The 25,959-nt window shown below is 57.2% G+C and overlaps 7 protein-coding genes across 7 annotated transcripts; 4 read left to right on the top strand and 3 right to left on the bottom strand.

The window, feature by feature from the left end:
• Positions 1 to 908: 908 nt before the first annotated feature.
• Positions 909 to 5,200, bottom strand: PLICBS_008077 (uncharacterized protein; the record flags this gene model as incomplete). The annotated part of the gene is made up of 2 exons (XM_018324438.2): positions 909 to 2,847; positions 2,922 to 5,200. 2 exons carry the CDS (start codon positions 5,198 to 5,200, stop codon positions 909 to 911), a joined length of 4,218 nt encoding a protein of 1,405 aa, XP_018177617.2.
• Positions 5,201 to 9,210: 4,010 nt separating this feature from the next.
• Positions 9,211 to 10,095, top strand: PLICBS_008076 (uncharacterized protein; the record flags this gene model as incomplete). Its single annotated transcript, XM_018324440.2, has 1 exon — positions 9,211 to 10,095. The coding sequence occupies one exon, from the start codon at positions 9,211 to 9,213 to the stop codon at positions 10,093 to 10,095; it is 885 nt and encodes a 294-aa protein (XP_018177619.1).
• Positions 10,096 to 11,188: 1,093 nt separating this feature from the next.
• On the top strand, positions 11,189 to 12,956 carry PLICBS_008075 (uncharacterized protein; the record flags this gene model as incomplete). The annotated part of the gene is made up of 3 exons (XM_018324441.2): positions 11,189 to 11,374; positions 11,444 to 12,215; positions 12,280 to 12,956. 3 exons carry the CDS (start codon positions 11,189 to 11,191, stop codon positions 12,954 to 12,956), a joined length of 1,635 nt encoding a protein of 544 aa, XP_018177620.2.
• A 612-nt stretch (positions 12,957 to 13,568) lies between these two features.
• On the bottom strand, positions 13,569 to 14,408 carry PLICBS_008074 (uncharacterized protein; the record flags this gene model as incomplete). Its single annotated transcript, XM_018324442.2, has 1 exon — positions 13,569 to 14,408. The coding sequence occupies one exon, from the start codon at positions 14,406 to 14,408 to the stop codon at positions 13,569 to 13,571; it is 840 nt and encodes a 279-aa protein (XP_018177621.2).
• Positions 14,409 to 16,085: 1,677 nt separating this feature from the next.
• PLICBS_008073 (uncharacterized protein) lies at positions 16,086 to 17,984 on the top strand (the record flags this gene model as incomplete). Its single annotated transcript, XM_018324443.2, has 5 exons — positions 16,086 to 16,134; positions 16,204 to 16,262; positions 16,328 to 17,494; positions 17,552 to 17,656; positions 17,718 to 17,984. The coding sequence occupies 5 exons, from the start codon at positions 16,086 to 16,088 to the stop codon at positions 17,982 to 17,984; spliced, it is 1,647 nt and encodes a 548-aa protein (XP_018177622.2).
• A 3,314-nt stretch (positions 17,985 to 21,298) lies between these two features.
• Positions 21,299 to 24,112, top strand: PLICBS_008072 (uncharacterized protein; the record flags this gene model as incomplete). Its single annotated transcript, XM_018324444.2, has 3 exons — positions 21,299 to 21,406; positions 21,473 to 21,850; positions 21,926 to 24,112. The coding sequence occupies 3 exons, from the start codon at positions 21,299 to 21,301 to the stop codon at positions 24,110 to 24,112; spliced, it is 2,673 nt and encodes an 890-aa protein (XP_018177623.2).
• A 324-nt stretch (positions 24,113 to 24,436) lies between these two features.
• On the bottom strand, positions 24,437 to 25,705 carry PLICBS_008071 (biotin/lipoate A/B protein ligase; the record flags this gene model as incomplete). The annotated part of the gene is made up of 1 exon (XM_018324445.2): positions 24,437 to 25,705. One exon carries the CDS (start codon positions 25,703 to 25,705, stop codon positions 24,437 to 24,439), a length of 1,269 nt encoding a protein of 422 aa, XP_018177624.2.
• Between the last annotated feature and the right edge of the window lie 254 nt (positions 25,706 to 25,959).

The following is a 25,959-nucleotide window of genomic DNA, read 5'->3' as shown; positions in this document are numbered from 1 at the left end:
TGAAGGATAGTTCCATAGATCATTACTCAGTGGACAGTTATTCCTTGCGATCTCCTCTGCCTCGCCATGCATGTGCACTGACAGGTCTTTCTGCACCCCAAGGCTCGACTCTCTGCTTGAGCAGCGAATCTACGCTCTGCCGTCTTCGTGCTCCGATACGAACGAAGAACGGGCATCGGCAGCAGCGAGTTCAGATGAAGAGCGCCTCCTGTAAGGCCAGCTGCCTTGCAAGTGAAAGCTCATAGCCCGTCTCAGGTCACGAAGCTGCCACTGACGCTACGATTTCACAGCCATATCGACGAAAGACTTGCAAGTTCATACATCATGACTGGTGGTGATTTTGTCTAGCACAATCTAAGTAACCCTCTTGAACGCGCCGTCCGTCCAGCTTCCAGGCTCCGTTTGACGCCCAAACCCATCCCGACCGTTCCCCGTCGCGCCATGACGATTACGACCATCCCAAAATCATGAAACAACTCAACAGGTCCCAATCTCCCGTAGCGACCTAACAAGAAACGCAAAAAGCAACCGCGTCCTCTCATCCCATCCGTCGGCCAATCTGAACGCGCTGCAACGCCGGTGGCATGCCGCGCCCGACCCAGCTCAAAACAAGACGCTGAAACGGACTAAAGTCAAGAAACGGATAAAGCCCGAACGCCGCGAAAATAATACTTGCTCCGCTTGCAAGGCGGGATGGCCATGCAACTCAGCCGCGCATCAATCGAATGCAATGCAAACCCGGCCGCCGTTCCGCAATGAAACATATCTGGGCCAGACCCAGCGTGACATGCAGCCATGGCCGAGCTGCCAAGGGGTATTTGCGTGTCTCCAAAACGTAGAAACGTAGAATGGGTATCGTACCAGCTTGCGACCCGTATGTTCACCGTAAACTACGGCGAAGCACTCTCTCATAGGCTCTTCCGTCCCTCGTCCCACTCATCCTCCAGATCGCCGGCGCCGTCGCCATGTGTCGAGAATCGCGAGCGGCTGCCCCGGACGCCGCGGGGATCCAAGTCAAGCTCCATGCGTACCTCGCGCTGAATCTGCAAAAAGTATCGCCGCAGGCTTCTCAGGCCCTTGATAAACCCACCGTCCGGTTCGTCTGGATGCTGCGGCGGGCAAGGCTTGTCGTCGAGGTTGACGAACGGCGTCAGGCTGTTTGCAAAGTCGGCCATCTTGCAATCGATTTCCCTAGGATTCCTCCGCTTCCTTCGAGCCGATTCCTCCGTATCCGTCGCCGCATCTGTCGTCGAATCGTACATGGTCTCGTATCCGCCATCGCTGGAGTTATCACCGTCATAAAACATTAGGAGGCTTGCAGCGTAGAACCGGTATCCGCGGAGGCCCCGTACAATATGCTCCAGCTGGGACAGCTTCTTGAGCACTACCGGAATGTGCCGCAGAATGCTCTCCAAGTCTACCCCGTTGTACAAGAAGCTTTGCAGCGCATCTTGGAACTCCTGTCCCGCCTTGAGGCGACGTCCGAAGTACTTGTCCTGGAACTCGTACGTCTGTGTCTGCACGTTCCACACTTGAAGTCCGCAGATGCGTACACCTAGCTCGGCAGATGTGGTGGCTCTGCACTTTTCTTGCTGCGACTTCTGCTTCTTGGGTGTGGCTTCGACACCGTACTGGCGCGTGCCCATCTTGAGGTCCATCATACACGGGCGCTTCATGCCTGCAGTCAGGTCTTCCATGAGTAGAAAGTACTCCACTCGATCTCGCTGAGAATTGGCCTCCTTCTTGGCTTCCTTTGGGTTCACTGGTCGCAGAATCTTTGTGAATTCGGTAGCCGGGCTCGACATGTCCAAACCGGTCTCAGCAGTGTCCGCTGGTGCAGGGGTGGGCGTTGGCTCAAGAGAGCCGTTCGCCTGTGTTTCGTCTCGTCCATTTTGCAACGGTGCCTCTGCCGCAAGTACATCGAGAGGCTGGTTATGCGCCTTGTAGTCGGCATCATCAGCCTCTTCGAAGTACTTGAGATGCCCTCTAGATTCGCGCACGTCCTCAGGGCGTCGACGAAGACCACCCGCGGAAAAGCGGCGCTTCTTCTTGGTCACCAGCGGGCTGGCTTTGAGGATCTCGGGTTCAGGGGCGCTCGTCCCGGTGATATCCTTGACTGCAGACTCGCGGTCGTCCTCTTTTGGGCGAAGAAGGGCGATGTCGGGGCCCAGGTCACTGACAGATTCTGCCCTCAGCCGGGGAGGCGTCTCCGGTGAAGTCTGGGCCCTGGAGCTGTCCGTGCTGTGGGCGCCATCGTGGGTAAGCCCGGGCACCTCGATCCCCTGGTTAAGATTCGGATCAGAGATTGTCGGCCGCAATAGCCTCTGCAGAGTGGGCCGGGGGATGGACCGCTGGTGAGGCCGGCGATGCTTCTGGACCTCGACTGGCTGCTTCAAGAAAGCATCGTTGAACACCTCATTCCGTAGGCGTTTATTGATTGTCGTGTAACCCCAACTGTTCGGTCGCTCTTCCATCTGAGGCCGGTGTCGCGGAAGCGAAGAATCAGATTGATGCATCTTGGTCGCGGAGCTGCTGCGACGGCGGAAAGCGTCGGGTGGTGGCGTTGGCTGCAGTAGGTTGCGAGGCAGGATGTGTTTGTTGTCGTCGAAGGTCACTGTGGGAATCTGGATATTGGCGTTTGCGAGAGACTGGCTGATGACACGTGCAGGAGCCCGATCGGCGTGCCCATTCTCCGATGTCTCCGTGGTCGAATCGCGACCATTTTCCAGTCCCTTCTTCGCCACCTCCTGGAGCCTCTTACGTTCCGCGGCGGCCGCCTCTTCCCTCTTCGCGACGCTCTTCCTCCTAGGCTGCTTGTGAAATGTCACATTGAGGACGCCGATATACCTGGTCAAATGTCAGCTCCGTTTCGTCTCCGAAAGGCAACGGCAGCGCGAGGGACAGGGGATGTGGAAACCTACCGAGGGAGGAAAGGTAGCAGATCGCGATGATATCTCTCAATCGTCTCGTAAAATTCGTTTTCCCTGTTGTTGAGCTGTTTACACACGGCTCGGCGAGAGAATCGCCAAATCGTGGTATGCCCCCCGACCTGATGCTTGTAGGGGATCAATTCGATGGCCTCGAGGGGTTCACGGGTCTGATGCTGATGCTCATGGACATGATCCTCGTACTGGTTCACGGGGGCCGGCTGGTGGGGGATGACGGCGTGGTTCTTCACCTCCAGGTCGTCTTCGACGGCAGAATCGTCGGGTTTCATCGGGTACGGCTCACCGGGTCGTGATACGGGCGTTTCACGGGACCGCACGCGGGACAAGTCAAGAGGAGGCTCATCATCTTTGTCACTGATTTCGGGCTCGGGCTCGGGCTCGTCGGCTTTGACAAGCCAAGGATGTGTCTTACTCTGGGACAGTGACCTTTGGCGGGGCGGATGCGCCGCGCCTATGCCTTCGCCCTTAACGATACGAGCCTCTGGCATCTCGTGATGGGGTAAGAAGACAGCCGACGAGATCTTCTCCTCGCCTGACTCATCCGCTTCCGCCTCAACATCTGCATCCCCGTCAATGTCGGATCCGCCAGGGCGTTCTGAGCCCGGTTGAGGGGCATCGGGTGACTTGACCGCCACCTTGGGCTGTCGATCGGCCTCCAGCGCCGGTGTAGGCTTCGCTGCCTCGTGCGGCGTCGGCGTCGCTTGATCGTTGACCTGTGGTTGCGACTCTGGCAAGCGCGCGGCCTCGGAAGGCCCGTCACGGTCGCCGGTCCGTTTTGTGACGCTGAAATAGTCCCTCTCGTCTGAGATGGCCCGGACTTGGGTATCGGTCTCGTGTGCCGGGCGTGGCTGGGTCTCACCTCCCTTCGGCGGCGGCATCGACCGAGTTGTGTGCAGCTCCCCAGGTGAATCCCGCCGCCCACGCGGAGGCTGGTCCTCGAGAGTCGGCGACAGCTTCTCGCGCAGAGCTGTCCGAGGATCCTTGCGTCGTGCCTTGTCGTCCGGAGGCAAGCCTTCCTTGAAGAAGCGCAAGCTGTAACTGGCCTTTCGACTTCGTGCGTTGGGCTCTACCCCAGCCATGGCCTCTGCAACGGATTGTTCCACCAGGCCGTCTTCGCCCTCGCCTTCGCCAGATCCGATGGACCAGACCTTTTCGTTTTTCTCGGCACCCATGGTGAATGCGTGCCGAATTGGGTTCGGGCGAAAAGGCGAATCGCCCGGTGTGTTATTCACATCATGCGAGGCGGTACGCTTTACCGGTCCCGGTGAATGTGTCGTCGTTGGCGTGGTTGACTCGTCTGGGCTTGTCGAATGGGAAAAGGTGCGCGCCTTGAGTAGCTCGCTGCCAGTGCGGTCAAGCTCGAGGGAAGTTGAAGCACGGCCCTTCGCTCTATCGAGGAAACTTCGATGCTCCATAAGCACCTCTCTAGCGTTGCTCAGGGTGTGATGGTTGTATGACGATGGACCACTAGCAGGGTCCCGAGGCGCAGCGGTGGACGTGGCGATAGGGATGGTGACGGACGCGGCCATGGCACCAGACAGCGGTGCTCCTCGCTTCACGGGAGAGATGCCGCCATGGCTCGTCCTGACGTCCGAGGCTTGCGCGGTTGTCTTGACGGGCGACCGGTGGGAGTGGGCAACGGAGCTGGGCGGGTCGGGCTTCGCCTTTGAATACGTTTGGTGTTGCTGTCGACCGTTGCTGTCGGACGGCAAAGTCGAGACGGAGTTGGGAGTCTTGGGGATGCCACGGGCAGATGCCAACGCCTGCGTCAGCAACGACGGGCCAGATTGCCTCGGAGGCCCAGAGCCAGGGGCGGCAGTTGCTGGGCTGACGGTATTTATGTCGTCGGCGCTGCCATGTGTCGCATCCCTGCTTAGGCCGACGGGTGGTGTCGCGGAGGACGAGGCGGCTCCCGGGACCGGGGGCGCGGGACTCGAAAGGGCCGCCTTGGTTGTGACAGCGACGTCGTGGCCGTCGGGGCTGGCGATGGCTGGTCGCTGGGCGATCGACTCATCCGCCCGGGACGACTGTGACGGTGGAGGTTGCTGCTGCGTGCCAGTACTCGCACTCCTGGTCGTGCCCGTGCAGGGAGCAGTGGCGGGTGGAGGGGCTGCGGTGCGGTTATCAGGGTTATTGTTGCCGACTCCTGACCCCCGGGCGTGGGCATGGGTCGGGCTTCCATGGCCAACGGCAGCGGGCGTTAGCGGTGCAGGGGGTGCGGCATTTTCGGGCTCGGAATGCGGGCTGGACATGAGGAAAACATCTGGCGCGGCGCGGCGGCGGCGTGGGAGCAACGATTCGCGGCAGATGCAGGACGTGGCAGCGGCTGGTGGTGAACGAGAGAAGGGGGCGAAAAGAGGGCGTGGTGGTGTTGGTGTTGATGACGGGGGGAAAAGAGTGGGTGGGCGGTGGGAGTGGGAGGAGAAATAGCGACTTGGGCTGGGGGCATGCCACGGTGCGGGCTGGTGCTTGGCTTGCTTCGGCTGGCTTTGTCGCTGCGGCCAGTGGTGGAGGCAGGCACCTAGGTACCTATGCGGTTCATGAATGGAGCTGCCCACGGGCAGGTGGAGGGGACAAAGGCCGGGGCGCCTTTCAGCGCGCTGGCTGGGCTTGGCTGGGCTTGGATGCCCCCCAAGCTCCCGCTGTCAAAGGCCCGCCACGGGCGCTCTCCGCGGCGGGCGGCCTGCAAAAGTGAAGGAGGGGGCGCGTGCAGGCGCAGTCACGTCAACGTCACTGCCACTGGCGAGCGCTGGGCTGGGCCACAAGGCCGCTTCGCGGGGTTCTAGTGGCTGCCGAGGACGCGCTAGGGCCAGCAGCCGAGGGGGGGCTTGGGGGGTGTGCTTTTAGCGCACGTCATGCATTGGCCTCTGACGGCATCGGGAACCGGTCGACTTCTTCTTGGATTTTCCATTGACTGCTGGCACCGCTTACCGAGCGACGACGGGAGCCAGATGCTGCCCGGGCGCCCGCGCTGAGCGATGACATGGACGACTCCAGCCAATTCCAGGGCACCCCATCCGAGCTCGCCTGTCCGCGCGGTCGGTTCCAATCGAGGCCCCAAGGTTCCAACCAAGGTTATCTCGACCACGTCTCGTCGTCCGCCCCCAATGACATCGCCTCCCGCTGCTCCACGTGGGTTGAACAGCCGTCTCACGGCGCCCGATGGCCCCGGCCAATGGATCTTGGCCCCCGGTGAGACCTGCACGGCGCTCCATGTCATTGGTGCGATCCCTCTCGGCGGTCTGGGAGTCGAGATGAGATTGTGGATGTGCGTTGGCCGGCCTTGCCTTGGCTTCATCTTTGTCCCCCCCGGAACGAGACAGCCCTACAATGCCAGATTTTGTGTTTGACGCGCATGCCAGCAGACGCAAGGTACGCGGGCCCCTTGCCTTTGCTTGCAGCCAACTCGGCTTCACCGACTCGTTGTCCAAGGGCCTTGCCCTGGGACACGACACGGGCGGCCAAGGTGAGCGAGCGTTGTTGTCTCTTCTCTCACCGACGGCAGACACTCATCCCTTCTCCGTCGCTCGAGTGAGATGCAGAGAATCATCCACGAGACGTCGCTCGACATTTGCATTGGCCGCGTCACGTCGAGTCATGCGAAACTCAGTTCCGCTGAGCCTCCTATTATGGCCACTGCTGTTATGTCGTGGTTGTCGGCTCACCGCCTGCATCGGCGCCGCTGTAACGCGGCCCGTTCACGTTTCATCTCGATAGCCAAACCCCTTTGCTTCACCGAGGTCAGCTTCCCAGTTCAATACTGTCCAGGCCAATATACAAAATGGCGTGACAATGTTGTTTTGTTGTCCTTTTGATCGTCTATCCTGTCCTTCCCCAGTGTTCTGCCCTTTCTGTCCTTCCCGTCCTTTCTGTCCTAGCTCCTCTTTCTGCCCTTACAACCCTTTCTTCCTCAGATTGCGAATGTTGCTAGGAACCGTTCGTGCACCGCGTAATCGTCATCGTCCTCACAAAGTCTGCTGTCAACTCTTTCCGCGCTGACTGACTTCCTTTGTTCTGGGGACCTGTCCACCGCACAGCCCCGCGCCTCGCTGTCGCTCGCAGACGTCATCCAACATTCGGTAGTTCGATGGTCCTGCCACTAGTGCCAGAGAATCCCCAGACCGCCTCTGCTCGTCTGGCCAGACCCAGAAGTCTCTTCTGGCCAGCAGATTCGGCACGGCGCGATAATTCTGTCCGTGTTTCCTCGTTCAATACTGGTGCAGAGCAACCGCACTACGGAGATGAACCACTCGAGAACATCGTGAGCTACGCCATCCGGATCGCGCAGCTCATCTGAACGGCCCAAGAAACTGCATGAAACAGCTTTGAGCCATCCCAAGGCTCTATAGAACGCTGCTTTGACAACAGGCCTGTAAAGATCCTTGCGCCCAAGTAGCTCGGGTTTAGCCACGGCAGCCTCGAGCGTAGTAGTAGCCTGGAGCAGTTTGATGACTGAAAGAAGAGGGCATGGATGCAAGAGGCCCTGTAATGTATCTTGAATAGTCATCTCTGGCTTCCAGAAGAAATGAGAGTGGCCAAAGGCCCCAAATGTCCGATCTGAGTTCCTTTTGCGTCTCGTGTTCTACGTGAGATATTCCACGGTACACCTCAAGCTTCCTCTAAACCATGCTTACTGCAGCTCCAGTATATCGTAATGCCACCGAGGCAAAAAGTGAAGGTGCACACCTTGCTTCAGGCATGTCATGGCAATTTCTGTGCCTATATTCTTGCAGCACACCCATCGAGGGTTTCGGTCTGAGTAACGCTCGCAGCTCCTATGCTAAGTGCTGCGCTCACATGCCCGGCTCGCTCTGCTCCGCCTTCGACTGCTTGACGGGCTGGCTCGGACGCTGCGCAATGTTCCGCACATCAATAGGGCTCGAATCCCATGCGTATACCGAATGCAGATTGTGGAAGTTTCAGGATTGGCTTTGAGTTAGCCTCTTTCTCCGGGCTCATAACTGTGGCATATGCCGTCCAGGCCAAAGTAAAGGCGCACACCTTCTGGCAGCAAGTGGCGATTTTAGTGTCTATGTTACTTTGCAATGGAGTGGATATTGTTTTCTGGATTAAGCTCTGTGGCAAGCGGCCTATCACATTACATATGAGAGGCTTCACGTCCGTAGCCGCGGCATGCTCGCCTGACACTCCGTGTGCACACGGTTTCTGTCTTCCCAACGGACAGCACGTCGTATCGTACCGTATCGGCTGTAGCCAGGGCTTCTTGTGACAGGCATAGTTACCGAAACGGTACATCTAGTGAAAAAGGGTGACTTCGGTTTACGTTTGTCTGCGATGCCAGTCGCGGAGAATGAGATGAGGAGTCCCTTCAGCTGAGCATACCGATTCCCATTACCAGGTTCAGTCTGGCCAGTTGCAGCTGCATCCTTCATTCACTTCTCGTCAAGTTCTGGAGGGTTCCACGGCATATTAATTGGGTCTAGAGCTCTATCACAGACATATATCTTGGTTTCAGCCTTCAACATGAGCCTCTTGGTGCTCGCTTTGCTTGACGACAAGTCGGCCGGCCTCCCGTCTGATGTCACGTCTATAGCAGCCTTTCATTACCCTTTCTTCTGCAACCCCCCTTGCGTCGCTTGGATTGCTCTCTCTATCATCAAATCCAAGTCACGGGGCCAGTACGGTTAGTCAAGATGTGACCGTTACAATCTTGATCACCGGGGCTCTCCCTTGCATGCGGGAAATGTTCCTCACGGTCCTTGGAAAATGGCAACAACAAGAGTCACACTGCAGGCGGGCTACCCTGCCTTTGGCCCGTACGGGAACTGGGGTGCTGTACGGAGGACATTGTCATTGGGAACATAATCTCGTACAGGCAGCCACGCGATAGCCAGTGTCAGGCAACACTGCCTTTAATCGGAGTGGAGGCGTTTCATCCCACAAATGCCTATGGCTGCCCTGTGCGTGCCCCCAATGGACATGCTTAAAACTTGGGTAACGATTGACACTGAGAGTGTGATTATTACAGCACGCGTGAGATTTGCCGTGTCCGCACGGGGAATTGAAGCCATTAGCTCCGTGATGCCTCGTAAGTCCGATTCGACGACGTGGTCCAACGGCTGGAAACGCGTCCAACAGCGTCGATGATTGGAAGCTTGGGCCATACGCCGGCGGCATGAGGGTCGCGCGCCGGGAAGTATAAGTAGACGAGCCGCGGCATTTCAACCCCGTTGGTCAGGTAGATACAGTACTACCCTTGAGATCACATCATCTGCATTTGCAAAGCCGGAACTGCATCATCATGGCCCCCACGTACAGCGCGCAGTCGCTCTTCCACGCCAATGACCTCGTCGTCGTCATTACCGGTGGCGGTACAGGTCTGGGGAAGATGATGGCCCATGCCATGGCGGCCAACGGCGCCAAGGCCGTCTACATCCTCGGACGACGACAGGAAGCGCTCGATGAGGCCAAGGCGTCGTCGACCAACCCTGACGTTATCCACACGATCGTCTGCGACGTCACCTCCAAAGACTCCCTGACAGCGGCCGCTGCGCAAGTGACCAAGGAGATCGGCTACATCAATGTCCTCTTCGCCAACAGTGGTGTCATGACTGCCCTCGTTCCCGCACATGACGTTGACAGCCTGTCAATCGAGGCGCTGCAGGAGCGGCTCTGGAGACCGGACATGGACGAGTTCAATCACACATACCACGTCAACGTCACGGGCGCCTTCTACTCAGTGGTCGCCTTCCTTACCCTCCTCAGCGAGGGCAATAACCGCAAGGTCGTTCCACAAAAGTCGCAAGTCATCTTGACTTCATCAGCGGGAGGATACATTCGGAAGCCGATGGGCGGGTTCGCGTACGGCACGAGCAAGGCTGCTGTAACACACATGTCGAAGCAGCTGGCCACGCTGCTCTCGACCTGGACCATCCGCGTTAACACGATTGCGCCTGGGTTCTACCCCAGCGACATGACCAACGACATGCCATTTATGAGCGCGCTGGGCGACCCCCGAGTCGAAGGTGGCATGACCAAGGAGATGGTGCCGCTGATGCGATGCGGTGCGGAGGAGGATCTGGCGGGCGCGGTGCTCTTCCTTGTCAGTCCCGCCGGGGCTTACCTCGACGGCAACCAGCTCTTGACGGATGGTGGCCGCGTAGGTCTCCTGCAAGCGACTTACTGAGCGCAAGTGGTACGGTGTGTACAAGCCGGGGGGATAAGAAAGGGTACCCACTTGCACGGCTTCATTGATCTAGATGTGCTTGTCTGCAAAATGGCTGCACCGTGAAAGGTTACATGTATGCAGGTAGAGCCTTTGGCGGCGCCACTGCAGATGAGACATTGGCCAGGCACGAAAAGCCAGATAGGCCAAAGCTGGAGAAATGTGCCGCAAGGTGGCTTTATTATATGAGCGGTATCATGTATCGAATAGGTATATTGATAGCCCAAACAAAAAAGAATTCAGTCGCGCAGATACGTATTTCCAATCATACCTTTTGGAAGGGCCACATTTTGTGGCACTTGGGACGAAGCCAGACGTCATGGACTCATGGAGCGGGCAGAGCATTCATGTTGAACGGCTTGCTAGAACAAGTGAGTGCCGATGTGCCAAGGCCTTGGTTCTCCCAATGGATTGTGTTAGGTCCGAGGTCGCACACTGTGACATACAGTGATACATGTCATACAATGTCAGACCAGCACACCAGGGGAACAACCATCTGTTGGACGTAAGCAAGAATAACCATCGAGAGATTCACTCGGTCACCCGATTCATGCCCAGACGCGTGAGATCAAGCCAATATGTCGGCCCGGGCCGACTCATGCTCAGCCACTGTTTTGACCACGTTCCCGCCGCGATGAAGGAATTCGCTGCTCCGCCGGCATCTCGGCACAGACCGCGGCCAGCCAACAACACCTTGCTCCTGTTTCCGTCATCGCGTACGGCAATCAACCCACCCACCAGCCACAGCCCTTTTGCGACCGCCCAGATCGACGTCAGGGCCTCGTACGGGCACTTGAGGGCCAGAGAATGCGCGAATTGACCCCCCGCTAGGCGCCCAATCTGGCAGGGCGCAATGGTCTGTTTTTCGCACTACTGCGCATGTGTCACTGCCGGATATCCGAAATAGCCATGTTACATTAGATGAAGTCGCGGCGACAGGTTTCGGCACGGCAGAAGACAGTCGACAGATAAGGACCAGTGGCCCGTCATTCCTCGCGCCGCTCGAGAGTATTTCCAAGACAGATCTACGCCGTACTGTGCTCATGTCCGCACGATGCATTTTCCACAATTAGCTGTGGCAGCTGCCGTCGTTGGCTTCTCGGGCGCCTCTGTGGCGTCACGCATAATCTCCGACATCCCTAGCATTTACAGATCTTGGGGAGAGCTCTCGGTCTACGCCGACAACGCCGAGGATGCCTTTGGCGTGAAGTCGGTTGGCTTGCCTGACGGGTGCCAGGTGGTGCGCCTTCCCCTAAAATGAACGTCGAAGACACGGTCTAGTGATCCCGTCGACTGACTCGAGAGGCAGGAGTCTGTCAGCACCCTTCAGCGCCACGCCCAGCGATTCCCCGACAGTGTCGATGGCAAGGTAACCGGCGGATTCGCTCAGAAGGTGGCCAACCATACGAGTGCCCACAGCCGGGAATCGCGCGGTGGCTTCAGCGGCCCGCTCAAGTTCCTATATTCGTACACGTATATTCTGAACGACACCGGTCTTCTTACGGGCGTGGGGGCAGCCACCGAGTTCTCGGCCGGCGTTTCGTTCTGGAACCGCTACGGGAGGACTCTCTACAATGCGTCCGCCGCGCAGTTGCAATACAACCCCGTCTTTGCCAGCAATGGCTCCACGCGCCCTCGCGTCACCCTTCGTACTACGGGACAGTCCCGTATCGAGAATAGCCAGATCAACTGGGCTCTGGGGTTCTTCGGGCCCAGCTTCAACGCCACGCCGGATCCTGCGCTGACAGAATGGACGAGCCCCTTCAAGGTGGTCATCATCCCCGAAGGCGGAACGGAGAATAACACGCTCGCTTCATACGACAGTTGCTTCAACGACAACTCGGATGCGAATGGCGACATTGCCGCCCGCCACCAGGATGCCTACAAGAAGAATTATCTCCGCTCGGCTGTGCACCGGCTTCAAGCAGACGCTCCATCCGGCTTCGAGTTCACGTACCAGGACGCGTATGCCATGCAGATGATGTGTGCGTACGAGTACGCATTCATTGGCATGTCCGACTTTTGCCACTTGTTCTCCGAGGACGAGTGGGAGGGCTTCGAGACTGTCTTGGACATTCAGTGTATGTATCGTCCGCGAGTCGCATAATGATGGAGTTCAAGTGAGCGTTGCTGACAAGCTGAAAGACTACTACCTGTATAGCTACGGTAACCCGACCGGGCGGGCTCAAGGCATTGGGTACCTCCAAGAGCTCATCGCTCGCCTTACGCACGAGTACATCACGTCGTCTAACTCTTCCGTCAACTCCACTCTCGACGACAACGCCTCGTCTTTCCCTCTCGGCCAGCAGATTTACGCGGACTTCTCCCACGACGACATTCTCATCTCGGTGCTCACGGCCATGTCCCTGGACTACCTCAAAGACGCGCCCCCTCTCACACAGTTCCCGCCTCGCCCGGACCGCCGCTTCATCCTCTCTCACCTGACACCCTTCGGCGCGAACCTTATTACTGAGACAATCGGCTGCTCCTCTGCCGACCCAGCTGCCGTTTGGGACCGCCGCGTTCAATACTCTCCGACGCAGTACGGCTACGACGCCGCCAACGCATCCCACAAGTTCATTCGAATGCGCCTCAACAATGGGATCCTGCCCCTGCACACCATTCGTGGCGGCTTGTGCGGCAACACTACCAGCGGGCGGGTTGATGGACTCTGCGAGTTGAGCGCGTTCCTCAAGAGCCAGGAGGATGCGTACAAGCTCAGCAACTACGACTATGCGTGCTTTGGCAATTACACGCTCACGAACTCGACCAAGGCAATTGACTACGACGGAACAATTTTCGCAGGAAAGTCATATAATTAATCCGCAGCGTAGAGAACCTGTAATATGAGCAAGGGTGATTATCGTAATGCCGAACATCAATCTCTACCAAGATATAGCCTGCTGTCCTCGGCCAGAGTTATCTCGCATGTTCTGATGCCTCTTTGATGCTGGTTCCTTCAGAGACAGTGGCCATCTTCTGTCTTGTTTACGGCCCATCAAGCTGCCTGTGTCGTGTGAGTGTGGCCGAAGTCACTGACTCGGCAAGAAGGAGTTTGTGTACACGTGCACTCGGTAGTTTGGCAGCGGTGCTTCCGTAGAGCTACCTGATACCTATCCTCGTAGCGCACCTGTCAATTTGCCGTTGTCATGGCAGACTGCCGAGAGGTCCCTGCCCGGAGACTCGCGGCAAATGCTCCATTAGGCTCAGTTGAGAGCGGCCAGCGAATACAACGCAACCTGTGACAGCACCCTGTCGCAAGATGAACGCATTTATGCGCGAAAACTTGCCATGTACCCCTGACAGGCAATGCGGCAGAGTAAGATAGAGTTCAGGAACGACGCGACTTCTTCCGCGAATGGGACATCTGCCGACCCTATCCCAGGGCTGACACCTCCTTTCTTGAGGCACAGCCGTCGCGCGCACGGCTATCCTCACGGTCGTCTCGAGTCGTCCTGAACGTTATTCTCGTACAGCGGATCGGACCGCACTTGAGCAACCCATAGCGGCCATGACTTGACCCAGCACACGTCGTCCATTGCCGCGCAGTCCTGCCATTCGGCCTCGCCGAGATACTCGCACCGCGCTATGCCGCTAGACGCGCTCGCCAACTCCTCGGCTTGCTGTTGTATCTCGGCATTTTTTTGTGCATAAACTGCGCGGTACACGACCTGCTCTATCGATGTGCCCCATGTGACGAATCCATGCCCGCGCTGCAAGACCGTAGTGTGTGGCGGCAGGCCGTGCCTATGTGGTGCCGTGTCGGAAGTGGAACCGTCTGCCAGCGTGGATGCCAGCGCGCGACCGAGATCATGACTATTCACTAGGGTGAGCTGCTTCTCACCCTCGCGGTAGAACCCGCGCGTGTCAAAGACGGGCACGACCGGCCCCAGGAACCCGGCCATGTGCCACACCGGCCGGAGAGGCTGCCCCGAGTTGGCACGGGCGACCATTACCGGAGAGTGGGAGTGAACGATGCTTTGGACTGCCGGGTACATCTCGTAAATTTCCGAGTGGATGAAGCGCTCGGAGAAGGGCGACTGAGGCGGACCGTGCTCACCCGCCAGAGGCTGTGCGTCTTCCACGAGGAAGGTGTCGATGTCGCCGGCTGTCTTGACCAAGGCAGGGGGCTTCGATCCGGTCATGAGGAAAGTATCCGGGCGATCCGGGTCGCGGACCGAGACATGACCAAAGCCATCGACAATGCCGTGATTGGCGAGGATATGATTCGCGGTGACGAACTTTGACAGAAGATCAAACCTCTGCCGGGACATGGCCGCTCTGTTTCATTGTCGCGCCGTCACTATGTGGCCGCCTAGAGATGAGCTGCCTAAGGATTCGTGACTGGGGTGAGGGGGTTCGGCAGTTCAATGCACCGATACGACCAGTTCGTCTTGATGCGACTGAAATGTGACGTCCAGGCCGTCCGCTTGATAAGTTCAGTGCTTGGCTGTAGTGGGCGGCCCTGTATCATGATGTCACGTCCAGATTCGGAAGAGCGCCAATAATCACTAGGCTGAAGCACGTCTCAGATTTGGCTGGAGGATTGGAAGTACGACGCCTCGGACGGGATGGCCGACATACATCGCGATGCCGCAATCACATCGCCCAGTTCTTGTCCCCACAGAAGGCTCAACGAGCAGCGGTCTGTCAGTCCGCAGTACCGGTGCTCAGTAAAGGGGCTGGGCTGGGGGCTTTGTTGGGCTCGTGTCTGGCCAATTTGCTCTAAGCCGAGCAAGGCTGACGGGATGCATCAGTGGTGTTGTATAGAGTTTCAGAGGTAAACTTTAAAAAATAAAAAACCTCCTGTGCCACGGGGGGCGGTTCCAGGTACACGTGGTTGAATGCCCACTACGGTCTTGGTGCAGTGGGCACGAAGAGTTCAACGATTGGTAGTTGCTTGGTGTCCGCGATCATATTGCTCGCATGAATTTGCTGATCGGGGGCGGGGCTCGACGGTGAGATGAGCAACTTCAACAGCCCCATCCTGGACTGCGGCACGACATCGTGGGTCAATCCCAACGCGCGTGTGTGTGCGCTACATCTCCGGGGAGTGGCTCAATCCGATGGAACGTTGTACTTGTGCCAAGCCCAGTTAATCGCTGGTTTATTTAATACCCGTGAGTGGCATGCGGGCGCGTTTCGGGCAAGTGTTACGAGTACCGTAGCGGAGAGCGGCTCCATGATCCCTGGTGATGGCAGTAAGTGCCGACCGTGCGATGAACGCCGGAGGTTGAGTCGAGTGAGCATAGAGGATTGTGGCCTTCCGTCTCCCCTGCGACAGCCACTCCGAGAAGACAAATCGCAAATCATTTGCTCTGCTTGTCGCCTTGAAAGGGTTTGCGGATCCAATCACCTACCTCGTAGGAATGATGCCACCACGAGTTGTCTAGACCGTGCCCATGGGTTTTGCCGCTCGGCACTTGGGGCATCCCACTGAAAGCCCCCTGAAAGTGGCCAGAGATTTACCGCAACAAGCCTAGCGGTTCGCTCCCTCGGCCCCAGTCTCGGTGGATCTGTGTCGGGAGTCCCTTCACAGGTGCATGTCGGAGATCGACCCCCCGGCCGGCAGTGAAACAACCCAGGGACTCCCCGTTACGGGAGGAAAGTCTAATGCCTCACGGAGTCCTTCAGGCTTCAAGGCACTGGGCCCGGTGGTCCAGAACCGGTAGCACAGCCTGAGGTGCCGGCACAAGCATCAATTTAATGGGTCTATATTAACGAGCTGCGCCATGCCACCGGTACCTGTTCAGCACACGGCGCCAGGCGGTGGCACGATCGCATAAACCAGGGCCACCTCCCACCGGAGCCTGCCAAGCAGTAACATTAAACCCGCCCCATTTCGCCGAGGGAGGATCCGACGAATCTAAAGATTCGACTTCTGTCACTCACATTCCTCTGAGGAGAAAAGAAGGAGATCCCTACCTTGATGTGCGGTATTGACCAGCAGCATGGCTGAGCAGATGCCTCCCGGCACTGTCCGGCTAACGGCGACAAGAGGTGAGATAGCAGAGCTCCGGTCTCGAGGACGGACTTTCGGCCCTGGAAGCTAACTCAGTGCTCTTGTAGACTCGACCATCAAGATCATCTTCCACCCGAAACCGACAGACGACTACGATGACCCGCTGGTACGTTTCGCCGATTACGCACGTTGTTGGGCGGTTTGGTTCGTGGCTGACCGGGAATCGATCAGAATTGGTCGTGCTGGCGGAAAGCCTTGCACTACTCAGTCGTTCTTTTCTACGTAATGGTCACATTCTCAGCCCTGAGTGTCGACCATGGCGCCTGGCCGGAGCTCCAACAAGACCTGAAGCTGAGCGACGGGGACATGTCCATAGTCGGCACTCTTGAATACGCAGGACTCGGTCTCACCGGCATCGGCCTTATCCCGCTCGCCTATCGCTACGGTCGACGGCCTATCTTCCTGCTCAGCGTGGCAATCCAGTTTGCGTCGGCTGTGGGGTCCGCCGTCATATCGGACAAAGCAGGGAATCTGGTCACCGACACACTTGTGGGCGTTGGGGCGTCCGTTGCCATGACCATCGTGCCGATGACGATTGCAGATCTGTTCTTTGTACACCAATTCGCGACCATGAGCGGCCTGTTCATGTTCGCGCAGAGCATCGGTGCCTTCCTCGGCCCAACGATCGCCGGGTTCTTGGTGGACCTCAAGGGCTGGAGATGGATGAGATGGGGCAACGCGATCGCCTTGGCAGTCAACTTTGTCGTGGTGCTCTTCCTGCTGGAGGAGTCCACGTTCGTTCCCAACACCAGAGGTCACTCAGACATCAAGACTAAAGCGAAAGAACCCGAGTCGTTCTACAACAGGCCATACATCCTCTTCACGAAGGATGATGAGCCAATGGATATTGTCGACATGAACCGCCTGATGACGCCCCGGGCCCCGCCCCGCGTACCCGAACCAAGCCTCGACTTGCCTCCGGAGCCAAAGTCGCTGAGAGAGCGTTTTGCCCTGATTACCAACACCCAGAGACCGATCAAGGAGCGATTCCTGGCGCCCTTCGTCATTCTCATCAGCTTCCCCGCCGTTGCATACACGGCACTGACGTACGGCGGGACGATGGCATGGCTGGAGATGATGCAGTACATCATGCTGACGAGGCTGGATAGCCTCCCGTACAATTACAGTCCTCAAGAGGTTGGATTGTTCAACTTGGCTCCATTCCTGGGCCATCTTTTGGGCTGTCTGGTGGTGGCACCACTTAGCGACCGCTGGATTGTCCGACTCGCCCACAAGAATGGCGGTATATATCACCCGGAGATGCGCCTATGGATCACTCTGCCTGCTGCCCTTTTCGTGTGCGGGGGAATGCTCCTGTTCGGCATTGGCATCGCGCAGGTGAGTAATACTTCATTCGCCTACATGAGCAACCGCTAATAGCGTTCCTGTCCATAGGGGATCCCCTGCCTGTGGCCTACCATCGGCTTCGCAATGTTCGCCTTCGGCTTCAGCATATGTCTGTCCGTTGCAGTCGCGTATCTCACCGACTGCTATCACAACGTGAGTGGCATTCAAGAGCAACACGATAGCTGTGACAGTCTTTGGCTAACACCATGCGCAGATGATAGGCGACGCATTCGTTGGAGTTGCTGTTGCGCGCAACGCGCTTGGCGCAGTCGCCTCAATCGGGATAATTCCATGGATAGATAGCATGGGGCTGCAAAACGTCTTCATTCTGGGCACAGCCATCTCCCCGCTGGTTCTCGGAATCCCCGTCGTTTTGCTCTACTGGGGGCGAAAGGTCCGATTTGTCACTGCCGACAAGTATCGGCACTACTCTCTGGCTGCCATTCCGCCTGCCAACATGAAGGAAATGCGTGTGGGCTGAGTGACCACACCACGTTTGCAATGAGGTTTTGGGGGTTATAGGGCATACACGAACAGGACTGGAGCTGTAAGGCTTGGGGGGCAATCATTTCCATATGTACAGTTGTGCACATAGACATAGACTAGATACCATATACGAAGTATGTAGAAGAAAATCGGATTCTGCCGATAATTCTAGTTGCTTAATGCCTCGAAGGATCGCAGTGCGGCCTGGTGTTTCACTGTTCATATCCAGAACGGCTAGCGTGATGAGGGAAGCGACGGCCTTTCCAGTGCTGACGACATCGACTGCAGAGCGCTCTCGCCTTACCTCGTCGATTAGGACACAATGTAGAGTCAACCTGTCCGCGCCCCATGTTCCCGTAACGATGTCGGAGTCATGTTCGGCCGATGGCCAGAACCCGCCTTCATCATCAATGGCCTCACACCCTTCATAGCTTCACCCTCCGTTACCGAAAGGACAGCGCGTGTTGTCATGTGTGCTGTGCCAGCAACGCAAGGTGAAATGCGACGACGGCTCAGATGCCGACATGCTACGCTCTAGCACTGCTGATGGCTCTTGCCCGTCGCCGTCGGTAAAGCCGGAGGGCGCATTTGAAGTAAAGTGAGCTACCCGAGCCTTTACAGTTCCAAATACAGGTGCCACCCCGGCTCTGACAGCTCCGCTGAGACTGAATAGAAGCATCTGGCAAGCCATGACCCAAGGAGTGAGATCTATCATCTTGTACTCGTAAAGACCTGCCTCTAACGCGTCGCCATCAGAGCCAGAAACCGACAAAGAGGCCTCTGTCGCCAGCATGCTGCAAAGCACGGTCAGAAGTGCATTAGACAAACTATGTCACGACGACGATCTCTTGTTCGGAAACCATCAACCCTCATCAACCTCTCGACGCTTCACCCCGAGGCGGTCGACATCTTTAGGCTCGGGCAAGTGTACCTTGAAAATGTCGATCCTCTCTTCAAAGTCACGCACAATCCAAGCCTGCAACGGCGTTTCGCCGCAGCGGCGAGGAGCCTTACGAGCAATGGTCCGTCTTTCGAGGCCCTCATATTCAGCATATACTGCCTACCGACCTTCAGTCTCACCGAGGAGGATTGCCTGGCCATGTTTGGTCTTACAAAGGACGATCTGCAGACCCAGTATCAGTTCGGTTCTCAGCAGGCTCTTGTGAACGCGGGACTACTAATTCTCGAACTTGCCTGGTGGTGTGAGACTGGCCTGCTCGGGCGCTACTAGAGTCCGAAGCGTCGATCTACATCCCGCCTCGCACCTCTTATCCTCTTCTATACTCCATCAGTTGCTACAATTGCGGTAAAGTAGGTTGAATCCAATCTCCGGAGTGAAGCAGCCATGAGGCCATACATCGCCGTGACGAAAGTATTGCAAGGATCATGAAGCGCCGTACTCATCGTCTCCAATACTTGAGTAACATTACGCATCCTCTGCCAGTCAAGCCTTGGGCACCCCTGTGAAGATTGAGTGAATGCTGCATTGCTGACGAGAATGAAGGCCAATTACGGGCCTGAGCAGTCAAGGTGATCACAGTCACCACCTATCAACTGGTCTCAGTCCCACAGCCTCAATTGACCCTTTGCACGTGCGGCAATCGCGAGTGAAACGAAAAGAGACGTGTTCTTGCATTCTAGACCCCGGGATGGCGCACTTGCACCTCCGGCTTCATTCAATGTTGCGAGTGGCGCGTTGCTTGACCCGACGGTACATCCCGTGGCCGGCAAGTCCCCCACGACAACAGCCGGGGTCGGGAAATACACGCAAGTGGCGGGAGCCCTGTCTCGCGACATGAGTAAAGACTCGCGTGTCTCCGAAGAGCTGCATGCGTATAGATTTTCGATTACTGTACAGTACTGTACTGTAATTTAACCTTGCAAGCTACAGTGTGCGGAGTAAGCACCGTTGCATCTGCAAGCTTGTCCGAGGCGTGGATGGTGCTGAACACGTACTGTACTGTACTCTATTGACTGTTGAACGTTGATGGGCATCAAACTCGCCGCCGGAGACATATGCATAACGAAATCGTACGATTTTGACAAAGCCAGAATGTCGCTGACATGGATAGTACTCGCTTGTCTAGAGAACTTTTGCGGCGCGAGCCGTTGCGTGTCGTGCCAGGTACCCAACATTGAACACATGACGAATCATCCAAGCATGCCGGGTGCTCTTGTATGCACACTCCTCTGTCCGTGCCCCGTGGGGTAGCCTCTCGCAGAACCAACGGGCGAAAATAGTTCCCGCTGGCACTCCGTATGGAGAAGCTGGGTGTGTGCAGAAACGTGAAATCCATGAGGAACTCCTGACCAACACTGCTCGGCGTTCTTGTCTTGTCCGAGACCCCTCTGGTGGCGTGCATGACCCCCGGACATCAACTCTGGACAGGCTATGTGAATTGTTGTCTGCATGCTGCACCCACATGAGACTGGAGCCAGACCAACTGGCGCAACATTCAACAAGATCCCGCGAGCGAATTGTAGAAACACCAAGGCACTCGCGACCATCTATGCTCCTCGGAGAAATTCTCTGCTTCGGTTATGGGCATTACTGTACTTCATCCCAGCCCATCAGTTTCGTCATGTTCAGAGCTTACTTCCCGGATCACCGTGACCTTCTCAAGGTCCTGTCTTCGAACTGCTCAGAGCACAAGCACCTGTGATGCACGGTGCAGTGGATGACATACAGGTTGTCCACCAGGGGCTCTCCGCTGTGTTGGCCACAAAGTGCCCAATGCCCAACGGCTTTGAAGTCGCGGCTGGGCACGCCACAAAAGGGCCTGCATCAAGATCATGACATTGCCGCACCGGGATGACCGCCTTTTCTCAAATGCCTGTGTGCCCGCACCACCAGGTGTAAGCACTCTTGGGTCATCAATTGTTCTGTGTCCGAATACCCCACACTCAGTATGACGCAGTGCTGTACAGTACGGTATAGCACAGTAAATTCCATCTTGCGGAAAAGCGCGAGGATTGCTTCACCCCCAGCCTCGAGCGTGGCCACGATGGCTGAAATCGACTCAGAGACAACCAACATCAACCTGCCCCAACGCCAAACCCCTCTCAGTCAGCGAAGCTGGAACTCGATAGACGGCCACATGCAGACATTTCCCCCGCTCGGCGGCGCGGTGCTTTCCTCGTCGACGCGATAGCCGAAGTCAGAAAGCGAGACGAGATTCATGTCTATAAGTGTCCGGCTCCCCACGAGGGAGGCTGTAGGAAGGTTCAGGATTGCCCCCACGACTGCTCACTACCTCACCTAAGTCGCTTATTTCTGGGAGCCCTTCGCGCTCCGGGAGAACAGCCAACATGGTGCGCACGTCGATCTTGACGTCACTCCTAGCAGTGGTATCGACTGCGCTGTCTGAGAGACGGTTCCTCCCCGGCGGCTACATCTTTGAGGTGGAGGATGGCCATGTAAATCCCCCTCCCCTAAAACGCCATGCTCGAAAGTGAAGAGGCAACATCATACTGACTGCTAAGGATACCGGAGCTGTGATCCAACAAGTGGGCAGCCATGGTACGACGCGAATGAAGCTCAACTTCAAACACTTCAAGGGGGTCTCGGTGCAACTCCACGATCTCAAGAAGGAAAAGGATACCGTCGCCCGGCTTGCTTCTGCGCCGAGCATCAAGAACGTCTGGCCCATTGAGATTCACGATCTCCCAAAGGTTGCCGATGGCAAAGTTCTCACCGCAAATGACTGGAACATCAAGGATGGCGACCATTCGCAGCTTCAAAAACGAAACATTATGAATGAGACTGATGTCTGGCCGCCACATATCATGACCCAGGTCGACAAGCTTCGAGCTAAGGGCATCACTGGAAAGGGAATCAAGGTGGCTATCGTTGACACCGGTGTACGTTATCTCTTGCAATGTACCGTGTACCTGCGTTTAGGGGGAAGAAATACGTTACTAACTATCTGTTTGCAGATTGACTATACTCTCAAGGCTTTAGGTGGATGCTTCGGAGATGGCTGCCGCGTATCGTTCGGCTATGACTTGGTGGGTGACGATTATACGGGCGCAAATGTCCCCGTACCCGACAAGGATCCCATGGACTGCGCTGGCCACGGTACGCACGTTGCTGGCATTGTTGCTGCAATTGACGAGGACTACCATTTTACCGGTGCCGCGCCCGATGTCACGCTCGGTATGTACCGCGTCTTCGGGTGCTTAGCGAGTGGTGCATCAGACGATGTTCTTATTGCTGCATTCAATATGGCCTTCGAGGATGGCGCCGATGTTATCACTGCCTCTATCGGCGGTCCTGTTGGCTGGTCCGAGACAGCCTGGAGTGTCGCCGTCTCTCGCCTCGTCGAACACGGCGTGGTATGCACACTGGCTGCGGGCAACGACGGTGCTCGCGCCCTTTTCGACGCCTCCTCGGCCGCTGACGGCAAGGGCGTCACAGCTATTGGGTCGTATGAGAGCGACCAGATGCCCGTTTTTGGATTCAGCTCCCACTACTCCGTCGACGGCGGCCCGGAGAAGCTCTTTGCCAATGGACCCACGGATCTATATAACTGGCCCGTTCCGATCACGCCGCTGCCTCTCTACGTCCTCACTTTAGATCCCACGGTCGAGGCGGATGGGTGTGATCCCTTCCCAGAGAGCGTGCCGGACCTGAGCCCGTATGTCGTGCTCATTCGCCGTGGTACCTGCTTATTCTCGGTCAAGGCCACCAATGCCGTGGCTAGGGGTGCTAAATACATTCTCTTCTACGACCACGACGTTGAGAAACGCCTCCTCGATCCGCTTATTACAGGCTCTAACGCCACTGCTGCTGCCCTTGTCACAGCGGGTACGGGCCGGAGATGGATCAACCTCGTCAAGGCCGGCCACAATATCACAGTTTCGATGAAATATCCCAATAAGAAAGACGTTTGTGTCGCTTTCGATGAACGACCTGACCGGGGTGGTGCTCTAAGCGGCTTTACCTCGTGGGGCCCCAGCTGGGATGTAGATGCCAAGCCGCAAGTCGGTTCGGTAGGAGGCGCCATCTTTTCGACCTGGGTCGGCGGCTATAATATCGCGTCCGGCACCTCAATGGCGACCCCTCTGGCGGCGGCGATCATGGCCCTCATCTTACAGGTTCGCGGGCCAACAGCCCCCAAGGTCCTAGAGAATCTAGTCTCGGCCACGGCGAACCCACAGCTCTGGAACGCCGCTTCTAGCTTCGCCGACAAGTTAGCCCCGGTCCCGCAACAGGGCGGTGGCTTGATCCAGGCGTACGATGCCGCCTACGCCACCACTCTGCTAGATCCCTCGAGCCTCTCCTTCAACGATACAGACAACCTTATGAAGAAGCTTGAATTTGTCATTACAAACAAGGGCAGTAGTGAAGTGACCTATAACGTCACTCACGTCCCGGCTCTCACGGCTTACACCCTTCAGAAGGGCAGTGCCTGGCCTCAAGACTTCCCTCCCGACCTCGTCGAGGACCACGCCTCTCTGGATCTTTCTGATGTCACTGTCAGCCTGAAGCCCGGGAACCGCAAGATCCTCAGTGTATCGGCCCAGCCGCCGGCGAACGTAGACTCAAAGCGTCTTGCTGTATGGTCTGGTTATGTCGTCATCAACGGCACGGACGGGACGTCTCTATCTCTACCCTACCAAGGAGTGTCAGGGTCGCTCAAGAGCACAACCGTCCTGCTGCCCGACCAGGCCTGGATGTCGTGGTCTAATGAATCCAACCGGGGCCTCTATCCGACCCCCGACCCAGCCCCTGCTAACTACACGTTCACGCTGCCAGCTCCGGGCACAGCAACCAATGACGACCTTCTCCCCATGATCTACTACAACCTCGCCATGGGCTCGCGGATCGTGAGAGCAGACATCGTACCGATGACGACCTGTCCACCTAAGAACCTGACTGTCGATGACCCGCTTGGTGGCAAATACAAAACGATCGGCCAGCATCCTTCCTTCCCTCTACGCTGGAATCCCCGTGGCAGGATCAGGGGACTCTGGGACGGCGCGCTCAATAATGGACAATACGCGCCGGCTGGAAAGTACAAGTTTGTGTTCCGTGCTCTACGCCTCTTTACCGACGAGTCGAAGTTGGAAAACTGGGACGTGGCCGAGACGCAACCCTTCAGGCTCGAGTACAGAACTTGAAAACTGCCTACTGGTCTTGGTCTCGCGCGCCACGCCCGCCTTGTTTACCTACAAATTAAGCGCGCTATTGGGATCAAATGCAAGGTGCGGGGTGCGTGTTGGGGCTTTGGCTTTGCAAAGTCGCTTGTGGGTACCTGGAAAGGCTTCAGAAGTCGTTCGGCGCCTCGAATGGTGCTTTGATACTGTCGGCTGCCAACCGCGGCCTCACTGGTGAATGAATTCAATGCTGGCCTTTACCTAACCCGAGCAATGTACACGTGATGAGTGGCTTTGTACATGGGGGCCAACTGGGCAAGCCCTATCTAATACACGTAGGGCGCTCGCCTACAGCTTCGTGAATGACGTCCCCAGAACGCCGTTCAACCAAGATCCAACGTCTGCGGCGTCCCACCGGCTCAGGCCAACCTGCGTTAGTCTTTCAGTCCAGTCACCGACGTCGTGCAGTGATGACTTTATCAGCGATTCCGTGTCTGCACCCTCGTCACCCTCGATGCTGAACTGCTCGATCAAGCCGTGTCTGGCCTCGAAGTGAATCTTGAGCTGCTGCAAGTCAGCATTGACAGTAGAGTGCACACGCTTGGGGTTAATGCTCACGTCAAAGGGCAAATCTGGCCTCGCCCTGGGATCGTCCTCGAACGGATGAGTGCAGAACGTGAACCGCGGCGTCTGCCCATACGTCCAGCTTCGCGATCCCAGTTCCTCGTACCCTGCCTTGATCTTGTCTACGGCCAACGCATCGCTGCCAAACTCTGCCCGGACGTCAAAGTCGCCGTACATCTGACGGAACTGCTCCACTACAGCGTCCTCGAAATCTGCGTTGTCGAGGTCCAGATTGCGTACAGGGCTGCGCACGCTGTCGACACCGCGCGCCTTGATGAAGGGCTCCGCCGGGGAGCGCAGCATTCCGGAGATACCGGAAAGATTTGGGCTGCGCAGAAGGCATGTCCCATGGTGCAGCGACCGCAGACGTGTGAGCTTGTATGCGGAGCCGGACACCTTGAAGGTACTCGAGGCGGTGGTAGCGGTTGTCCGAGACCGTGACCCGTCGACGTCCATGACAATGTCGTGACGCTGATTCACGCGCGTCATGGGCCGACCCAAAGACTTGAGTGCCCGAACGACCATCTTCGCGTGCTTGTCGCGGTCAAACGCGGCGGGCGGACATATGACACTGAAGTTCACATTGCCGGCATCGTGGAACACGGTGCCTCCGCCGGAGCGCCTGCGGACCAGCTGAACTGGGCCATCGGTCCAACCCAGTGCCCCAGGTTCAGTCGCGATCTGGGCTAGACGCGGGAGGTTGGCCTCGAGCCAGGGGTTCTGGTTCCGTCCAAAGATGACGCTGGGAGAGTTGACGTAGAGGATGAGGACGGTGGACTCGGCGGGCGTGATCTGCAGCAGGTGGTGCTCGACGGAGAGGTTGAGGAGCGGGTCGCGGGACTTGGAGATGTAGACTTGGGTTTTGTTGGAGGCGTGAGAGGCTGCTTCGGTGGAGAAGCTGTGTCGGATGAAGCCGAAGGCCGTGGGTGAGGCCGGCGTGAGTGAGGAGAGGGACCTCGCTATGGGTCGTCCATGGCGGGCCAGACAACGCATTGGAGCGTGCTGTATGCTGGGTTGAGGTCAATTGAGCTCGTGCGTCACCTGCAGTGCATACTGCAGGGGTGTCGGGGCGACGGGGCGCGACGTCGATGAGGTGGCTTCTGGGGATTGAGTTGAGGACGGGCAGGAGGCGGAGTGAAGCTCTCACTCAAGCTTGAACAGCGGGTCCATGCCGTTGCGGGTACGTACCGATTTAGATCCCCTGTCCTGCCTTGACCTTGCCGTTTGGGGACAGGGAGGAGGACGCG

The sequence above is a fragment of the Purpureocillium lilacinum genome (assembly GCF_023168085.1).
Source record: "Purpureocillium lilacinum CBS 284.36 DNA, scaffold_6, whole genome shotgun sequence".
In the NCBI taxonomy this organism is placed as follows: Eukaryota; Fungi; Ascomycota; class Sordariomycetes; order Hypocreales; family Ophiocordycipitaceae; genus Purpureocillium; species Purpureocillium lilacinum.
The sequence above is the reverse complement of the archived record's forward strand: the minus strand, read 5'-3'. Positions and strand labels throughout refer to the sequence as shown.